Below are 9,920 nucleotides of genomic sequence, written 5' to 3'. Positions count from 1 at the left end.
TCTATGCTCAAATTAGTTCGATCTAAAATCATTTTAAGCTTATAAGCCTATTTTAAACTAAATAAAGAATGTCACAGCTCAGCCTGAAGAGTTTTTCAGCTCTTAGAGGCATGCTTGGTATTCTCCTCAACATATGAAAAGAGGAGAGTGAATATTCACCATTTACTGTAGTCCAGTATGAGAGCTGTGTGTAGCAAGTTTTCGCACTACACTTTTCTTTCAGTTTTGTGAATTTTGTGAATCTCTCTAGAGAAAATACACAGAACTACGCCGCGGAGTACACTGCTCAGATCGATTCGATTGAAATCGAAAAGCAAGCGTGCAAAAAAGCAAGCAAGTGACGGGCGGCTGGATTTTTATTCAGTTTCGAGATGCAAGCAAACAACGTTTTACATTTTCCTACTTAGATTTTCCCCTCATTTGATACGCAGTAAAAACAATGCAGTGAGTTCTGTTATTCAGAGCGTATTATTCTTTCGTGTGAGAAAGATCACACCAGTTTCTTACCTCGCTAAAGAAATATTTCAGATTTTACAGTGATGTTTTTGCGAGCTCCTCAGATACACACGATTCGCTGCTCTCTTCGCGCAAGTGCGTCACTTTGCTCAGCAGTGTGAGAGTAGTTGTTTGCGCAATGAAATATAATCTCTTACCCTGTAGTGTTTCTCCGAAGCGAAAAGACGAGGTTTGGGTTGGGTTCCCAAGATCTCTCTTATCTACTCCCTGTCGGCCGTAAGAGATTTGGAGGTTCTCAGGGTTGGCTCCGAGTTTACTTCGGGATCAAGAAATCAAGTCCGCTGTTAACTTTTACTATGCATTTTATTCAAACAAGTTGTAACTCTGCTAGGTAAGCCCGAAAGTTCGCTGCTGCACGGCACGATGCTTGTCGATGGTCGATCTCTCCGTAGCCTGGGACGACTGCCTGTCGTAGTTCCTGTCCAGGACAACTACGACCTCACAGGCTGCATTAAACCGGTTCTGGTCGGTGGCGGTTCAGCCTGGATTCAGTGGGATTTTTTGTTGAGAGAAGCTTGTGGTTAGACCGAACACACTGCTATCCAGTTTTCCTGACTTATTTCTCTTCGCCGGCTAACTAAGTTTTTGTTGATAGATTCCATTCGTCGCCAGTTAAATTAAGAAGACTGCATCCGGCTCCCAAGCTTCTCAACCACCAGCAAAGTTGTTCAGAATTGTGCTTATTAAATAAGCTATCAGCTTGCGGAAAAAACGATAATTTACATTCTTGCCCACAACATCCACATTCAGGCGGATCAGTATGGTGTGTTTGATTTCCCTTACTGCATCCATGGCTGGTATAGGGATCTCCTGTGGGTTGTTATTTCTGGCTTGCTCCACCAGATGATCTGCTATGGCATTTTCTTGGATACCGGTGTAGAGCATGGAGTATCCGAGGCGAACGTTATCTGGTCATCCGCTTTACATCTCATGTGATGAGCGGTTTCACGGTCTGCTGACCTAGGCCTTCGGCAGATTTCGGGAATGATCGAATTTGGTTTTCCAGTGAACATATCTAGACTTCTGCGGACCAACTGGGAAGTTCGAAGCGTCGTATTTTTTTCTTGCAGTTGGACTGTTAGTCGTGCTAGAGATTGAAGGATAAGCAGGTCAAAAGCTAGCACTCGAGTCTCGGCCATTATAGTGAGTGTATGGCTAGTGACGAAGGCTTCGGAAGCGAGTCTGACCATCCGGTTGTAGGTTGGTGCTAGTCGTTTCACGGTCGAATTACCTGATGCTTTTTGCCCATTTAATGCCGCGTTGATTGCAGTTTGTAGTTTTTAACCTAGCCGATGATTCCTAGAGTCAGGCACAACCAGCAACATGTCATCGACGCAGAGAAGAATATGGACTCCATTTGAAACAACTTGAAAGACTGGTTGCATTGCCACGAGGAATTGAGTGACCGATAGAACAGAGCCTATGATAGGTGCCCAGTTACCACTACTTGAAACGTACGATTCGATAGGAAGCTGGCCAGTATGTTGAACAACCGCCATAATAGAGGCCATTTCTTCAACGTCCGTAGGATCCAATGCCTCCAGATTGTGTCATACACCTTGGAATTATCCAGCGACGCGATCTGTTAAGGGGCCATTCACATTCCTCGTGAACAGATTTTAAACGATTTTGAAACACCCCCCAGTCCCCCCCCCCCTCCCGTTAACATTTGCCCATATTAATTCTAAAACCATGGAGTTCGTCTTTCTGCTTGTCTGTAGAATGCTTGCTTCTGCTGTCGATAGTATTTGCTCCAAGAAGATGTCCACGTCGACCAAAGCACCGGGTCGGATTTAAGCTAAGGTTTGCCCTTCAAACTGCATCCGGTCTGCGCGATCGTAGAGCCATTTTTACTTGACTTCTATTTTGCGCTTTTACCATCTCAAAAAAAGCTTCCCGTTTGATAAGCTGAAGTTGGTTAGCATTTTTTGCCATTTTTCATTTCATTTTCATTTTGCGTTCGATGGTGGGGCAGTTGGAGCCAAGTCTGTCCAACCCCGATATTTAAGGAAGGATAATAGCTGATTACCACTTGCGGGATTGTATAAATGCCATTGGGAGGGATTGGGGAAAGATTGGGAAGGTATTTGAGCGTTCAAAAAAAAAAAAAAAAAAAAAACAATAAATAAATAAAAATAGGGTAACCGCTCCTATAATCATCTCAGTACCTATATTCATCTCATCACGCCTTTTTGATCAATTTATCGTCAAATCTTACCATATTTTCAACGTAAAACTTTCAGCCACTTGAGAAAATCGAGAAGCAAATAGATTTACTTTCAAAAATTTGTAGAAATTTGACGGTAAATTGGACAAATGAGAGAAATAAGATGAATGTAGGTGCAACAAACTGTTGAGATGAATAATGGAGCGATTACCTACAAAAAATAGAATAAAAAATAAATAAATAAATAAATTGTGGTTCAACAAAATATCTTTAAGTTGTGCTCAATATTGTGAGTGATGCATTTGAACTCAAACTTTGCGAGTATTCAGTGGAACAAACCTCAAAATTTATTTATTTTTACGAAATTCATGACACCTTCCAGTGCGGTCATGCAAAGTTAAATCTGATTTACTAGAACTGTTCAAATAAAATAAAACATTAGCAGATGGTTGCCGGGTTTACTGTTTTTTTTTTTTTTTTTTTTTAAGGAGGGGATTTGTTAGTAGCTTAAGTATTTATGATAAATATTAGTAAATAATGAGTATGTGTGTCCAATCACAAATGGTGACTTCTCAACACTGTTAGAAATTTGTAATTTTAATTGTTAGGATTTGTTTGCTTTCGCAATTAGGACTTATCATTCGTAGGAATTTAAACCTACTTGTCAGAAAAGGGGAAGTAAACTTACAACTAACTTATTGGCTATAAAGAGAGCTTACCGTAGCAACTGAGGATGGCAACGATTTTTGTCGAAAATTGTTAATAATTTTCTTTGACATAGCTTCTAATGGTTCAACACCAGTAAGTCTATGTAATTCGAGTGTACCAAACCAAGGAGGACGCTTCAAAATCATTTTCAGAATTTTATTCTGAATCCTTTGGAGCGTTTTCTTCCTTGTTGAACAGCAACTTGACCAGATCGGTACAGCATAAAGCATTGCTGGTCTTAAAATTTGTTTGTAAATCAAAAGTTTGTTCTTTAAACAAAGTTTAGAATTCCTGTTAATGAGAGGATATAAACATCTCGTATATTTGATGCACTTGGCTTGTATACTCTCAATGTGCTCTTTGAAAATAAGTTTTTTATCGTAAATTAGTCCCAAGTACTTAACCTTGTCAGACCAACGTAAAATAACCCCATTCATCTTGATAACGTGATTATTGTTTGGTTGAGGAAAGAAGCCCTAGGCTTATGCGGAAAAATTATCATTTGAGTTTCAGAAGCATTGGGAGAGATTTTCCACTTTTGCAAGTAGGAAGAAAAAATATCTAAACTTTTCTGCAATCGACTGCATATGACACGAAGACTTTTTCCTTTTGCGGAAATGCTTGTGTCATCGCAGAACAATGACTTTGTGCATCCTAGAGGCAAATCAGGAAGATCTGAAGTGAATATGTTGTACAGGACTGGACCCAAGACTGAGCCTTGAGGTACACCTGCTCTGACAGGAAATCTATCAGATTTTGAATACTGATAGACAACCTGCAGAGTTCGATCAGTAAGATAATTTTTTAAAATTTTGATTAGAAAAATTGGAAAATTAAAAGTTTGCAATTTCGCAATCAAACCTTTATGCCAAACACTGTCGAATGCTTTTTCTATGTCTAAAAGAGCAGTTCCAGTAGAAAAACCCTCAGATTTGTTAGCTCGTATCATATTAGTAACTCTGAGCAATTGATGAGTTGTGGAATGCCCATGGCGAAATCCAAACTGTTCATTTGCAAAAATTGAATTTTCGTTGATGTGTGACATCATTCTGTTAAGAATAAATCTCTCAAACAGTTTACTTATTGAAGAAAGCAAACTGATTGGTCGATAACTTGAAACTTCAGCTGGGTTCTTATCCGGTTTTAAAATGGGAGTAATTTTTGCATTTTTCCATAATTTGGGAAAATATGCAATTTTGAAGCAGCAATTGAAAATTTTCACTAAAAATTCCATTGTGCTCTCAGGGAGATGTTTGATTAGTATATTAAAGATTCCATCGTCACCAGGTGCTTTCATATTTTTGAAATTTTTAATAATTGATTTAATCTCATTCAAGTTAGTTTCAATTATTTCTGCAGGTAAAAAATTCTGGGAAGAAATTAAACCAAATTGACGTGTGACTTTATTTTCAATTGGACTCACAAAATTCAAATTTGAGTTATGAACACTCTCAAACTGCTGAGCAAGTCTTTGAGCCTTTTGTTCATTGGATACAAGAAAACGTTCACCATCTTTTAAAACTGGAATAGGCTTTGAAGGTTTCTTAAAAATCTTCGACGGCTTCCAAAAAGGTTTTGAATATGGTTTCAATTTTTCAACTTTAGTCTCAAAATTTTGATTTCTCAGAAGAGTAAATCTTTGTTTAATCTCTTTCTGTAAATCTTTATAAATAGTTTTAAAAACAGGGTCACGAGAACGTTGATATTGACGTCTGCGGACATTTTTCAAACGAATTAGAAGTTGAAGATTTTCGTCAATTATTGGTGAATCAAATTTCACTTGAGCCTTTGGAACAGAATAATTCCTGGCATCAACAATTGCACATTTTAATGCTTCCAAAGCGGAATCAATATTCACTTCGTTTTGCAAATCAAGCTCATTATTGAAATTGCTCTCAATATAAGTTTTGTATCTTTCCCAATTAGCCTTGTTATAATTAAAAACAGAGCTCATAGGGTTTAAAACTGATTCATGTGATAAAGAAAAAGTTATTGGAAGATGGTCAGAATCAAAGTCAGCATGTGTGATCAAATCACTACATACATGACTTTGATCTGTTAGCACCAAATCAATTGTTGAAGGGTTTCTCACAGAAGAAAAGCATGTAGGACTATTCGGAGACAAAATATAATAGTATCCTGAAGAACAATCATTGAATAAAATTTTGCCATTGGAATTACTTTGAGAATTATTCCATGAACGATGTTTAGCGTTGAAATCGCCGATTATAAAAAATTTCGAACGATTTCTGGTGAGTTTTTGTAAATCACCTTTAAAATAATTTTTGTGCTCGCGTGTGCATTGAAATGGTAAATATGCTGCGGCAATAAATAAAATCCCAAGTTCAGTTTGAACTGCAATTCCCAAAGTTTCAATAACTTCCGTCTCAAGATGGGGAAGAGCACGATGTTTGATTCGGCGATGAATAACAATTGCAACTTCACCGCCGGAACCCTGAATCCTATCATATCTATGAACCACGTAATTGGGATCATATTTTAATTTTATGTTAGGTTTCAAAAATGTTTCAGTAATAATTGCAATATGCACATTATTTACTGTTAAAAAATTAAAAAGCTCATTCTCATTGGCCTTCAATGAGCGAGCGTTCCAATTTAATATTTTAATTGTTTTATTTAAAATCATTGCTAAATTTTAAATTAGAAACAATTTTAATAGTAAAATTTGTGCCCATTTGAATGGCTTCAAACATTGATTTTGCCTGCAACATGGCGTTCATAAGATCGAACATTGCCTGTTGCAAAAAAGGAAGTTTACCTGCCGTAATAGGCCCCAGGCAGTTGACATTAGAAAAAATATTTTCGGCAGCAATATTAGCTGGAGTGATAGGTGTACAATTATTTTCTAGCGAGTTTTGCTTACCCATATTAACGGTCATTTTCGAACTACCAACACTAGGCGGTATAATGTTCGAACTACCTGCAACCTGTGCATAAGTTAAACGGGTATGCAAAGGAGTAGGTAAACTATGCGTCACTGGTACGCTTGGAGAATTTTGTTTTGGAGTTGGTTTTAATTGAGAAATTGAATTTTGTTGACCTTGCCTTGCCTTAACAATTGCTAAACGGACTGGGCATTGATAAAAATTCGACATATGGTTGCCGTTACAATTCGCACAGCGAAAATTTTTACTCTCTTTCACAGGACATGTGTCCTTTTTGTGAGAAGAGTCTCCACAATAAAGACATTTTTGGTTCATGTTACAGAATTTGGAACCATGGCCATAACGTTGGCAAGTACGGCATTGGGTGATATGCTTTTCACCTCCGCCATACTTCCCATAGATTTCCCACTTTACACGCACATTAAGTAAAGCATGTGCTTTTTCAAAAAATTTTAAGTTATTAACCTCACTGCGGTTAAAATGAATTAAATAATTAACAGGGGCTATGCCAAGTAATTCTGTTAAAGTAAGTTTGATCTCATCAACGGTTTGATCGTTGGTGAGACCTTTCAATACGACCTTGAACGGCTTGGCGCTCATCGTGTCATATGTAAAAAATTTATACATCTTTTCAGTTAAATACTGAATAAGACGATTACGACCCTTTATAGAGTCGGCTAATAAGCGGCATTCGCCTCTACGGCCAATTTGATAGGTAACTTTAACGTCAGAAACAAACGTTGAAAGCTCCTTTTTGAAAATATTGAATTCAGAAGAAATAGTTACCACAATAGGTGTAACTTTTTCCTTTTTTAAAGAATTGACATTTTGTATAGTTTCATTACTCATAACTTCCATTTCACCAGCTTCTTGCTCAGGCAAAATATCAAAAGGATTGTCACTACAGACACTCGAAGTGTCAGAAAGAGATGCCTCTCTTTTCCTCCCCGCAGCGATGCGAGGTTTCTTTTTCCGTCCAGCCATTTCAGGTGATACGAAAAAAGTTAAAACAAATGTTAAATTCAAAAGTAGGTAGTCTTGAGAAAGACTGATGGGAAATAACTTTCAGGTAGTCTTTAAAAGGCACACTGACAAAACACAAACTTTGAAGCTATAGGCAGTCAAAGACCAGTCCACAAGCAACCGAAAAAACGTCTGATCTGTAGGACAGTTCAAGACGCACTGCCGGGTTTACTGCTCTTCTTTTTGCGCACCTCGTCTTACAACCAGTGCTGATAAAAGTCATTTTCCCCAGCAAAATTCTTCGAAAATTACAGCCAATCTTTTTCAATTTTCACTTCCAATGATCGCAGCACTCTTTCAGATACACTAGATTTTCGTCCTTGTAACGTACTGTTATACTCAGATGAAATAGATCGCGCATACGTTCACGATTACGGAATAAAAGTTGACGACAAATCCAACCAAATGATCTTCACTTCAAAGCGAAAAAGAAAAACAAATAGTCCACTCAACCAAATTAACCTCACCGAAACACTTTTTCACTGTCACTGACCGATGCCTTGACAATCTTCGTTAACTGATAAACTGATTTTGTTGTCTTACTTTCATCGCATGAAATATAATGAGGTGTTTTGACAGTTCACTTCCATGCAAGAAGCGGGAAGGGAGAACTCTGAAAGGATTGTAAAAAAATAACGTTTATGAATGCTTTTTTTCACTTTCACTCAAGAGTGTCAACAAATATCAACCCTGCTTACAACACAAACTCTTGTTTCTACTATGTACTAGTTGTAGTAGCCAACTACACAGAATTAAGAAGTAGGTAAGTATCACTTTCTAGATGAGAACAGAGCTTGCAAAAAGAATTTGCAAAAAGAATTTGCCAAAACTATCAATTAATATTGTGATGAATTCTCCCCACATAGGAGACTGCCGAAATCAGAGTAGGAAGAGCTACAACATAGATATCTGATTCTCACGATCTCCCTTAGCTCCCATTCGCCACCCGGAAGCACGCGCCCTTGGGCTATTAAAGCTGAATCAACTTTGTGGCTCTATCTTGAAGGGTTCTGTAAAGCTATAAGAACCCAAGATTGGAGCTCAACTACCAAGCCCGGGGATTTCTTGGCATTCCTAACCTCAAACTTTTTCGATCTTAAAAGTGCGATTTTTGGAGTTATTTTTTACATCCAATCTCAGTTTTTTTTCGACATAAATTTCTTATCACAAGTTCTGATCTGTTAATTTTTTATTTTCAAGCTTCAATCAAGCTCGAAATCTTTTTCGCTTATTTTGACCCTAATTTGGGGAACATTGAATAATCTTAGCTCGTGGATAAATTTAGTATGAAATGTATTTCTACGTCGATGACTCAGGACTTTTCCAAGCATACTTCTGATCGATTTTTACATATTTTTTTTTCAACATACATAACCTGCAAAATCAAACTCATGTCAAGATTATATACTAAGTAATTTTACCATAAAAAACCTGTAATTCCAAGGAATCTGTAAAAAATGTATTTTAGAGTTTTTTTGTTCGAATGAAACTGAAGAAACTAGATACACAGGAGAAAGGAAGTCGCAACAGGAAACTACGAAGAGAAGAGATTACACAGTGAATTGAAGACTATAGTAGGTTCACTCTTCAGTCTGATATAGAACTTTCAAACAAAATAATCGGACTGTGATATTACCGATCAAAACCGAACCAATGAAGTTACTAATCAGCGATTAGAAGCGCTGCTTTATTGCTGGTGTTCATCACTGGGAACAGTTTGTAACACGACGATAAGCGATAACAAAATATGTGCGTATGTGTGTGTGTGTATAATATATGGCAATCACTAGCACATGTTTTTTTGCTGTTGCGCGACTTACATTTCTACTTGTATTTAACTTTTAACAAGGTTAAAATATCTTACAATAATATCAACAAACTAGTAAGTAGCAAAAAAAGCACAGACAGAAACAGAAACAAAAATTAGATCCAATTGAAAGAGTGGAGAATTTGGAAACACTAAACAAAAATACTACCACAATGTAGGAAAGCTTTGCTTCGAACAGTTTTGATTGTTAATTTGATTATCTTGATTTTTTTTTCTTTACTGTTTAACTTAATCACTAGCTTTTCTCTCGATCTCCCGACTCAAGAGAGACTTCTGCGTTACGTTGTTTTGTGCATGAGATAATAGGAGTTTCTTACCTTAGTGTCGGCTTCATCATGATGTATGTTTCTTTATGTCCTCTTATTGCTTCTGGACAGATTTATCGTTGTTTGAATTGTGGCCAACGCAGCCGGATGATCGCTTCCGGCGCTTAGCCACGCGGCCTCATGAGTCGGTCCCCGGACAGGAATCGTAATCGGACGAAGCTGCCGTTTCGAGCGAGTGACTTGAGTCATAGCTGCTCGAGTTAGAGATCGGTTTGGGCTGCGCGAAACGGTCGTCTGCCGGTGTTGTGCCGTTAGTGAGCAGAACCGTTGCCAGTGAGGAGGAGGAATGCGACAATGGGGAGCCGGCATTTGGAAGCGGCGCCCAGACAGAGCGTGGATGCGTGAGACGATGGGCACGAATTGCACGCCATAACCGGACTTCGATGCCGATCCTAACAACGTTTAAAAATATAATTAATAAGTTATATTTGTTTATTATAAGATCA

At 37.8% G+C, this 9,920-nt stretch overlaps 1 protein-coding gene across 7 annotated transcripts in view; it reads right to left on the bottom strand.

Annotated features, from left to right (window-relative positions):
* Positions 1 to 8,993: 8,993 nt before the first annotated feature.
* LOC129728863 (mitogen-activated protein kinase kinase kinase 15) overlaps positions 8,994 to 9,920 on the bottom strand; it is a 55,756-nt gene continuing 54,829 nt past the window's right edge. For all 7 annotated transcript variants that reach the window (XM_055687330.1, XM_055687347.1, XM_055687333.1 and 4 more), the window contains one exon: positions 8,994 to 9,866. In XM_055687330.1, coding sequence (XP_055543305.1) covers positions 9,593 to 9,866 — 274 coding nt within the window. In that variant the 3' untranslated portion in view covers positions 8,994 to 9,592. The remainder of the gene's footprint in view (positions 9,867 to 9,920) is intronic.

This window comes from Wyeomyia smithii, chromosome 1 (assembly GCF_029784165.1).
Source record: "Wyeomyia smithii strain HCP4-BCI-WySm-NY-G18 chromosome 1, ASM2978416v1, whole genome shotgun sequence".
Lineage (NCBI taxonomy): Eukaryota > Metazoa > Arthropoda > Insecta > Diptera > Culicidae > Wyeomyia > Wyeomyia smithii.
Note: the sequence above shows the minus strand (reverse complement) of the source record. Positions and strands in the feature narration are given on the sequence as shown.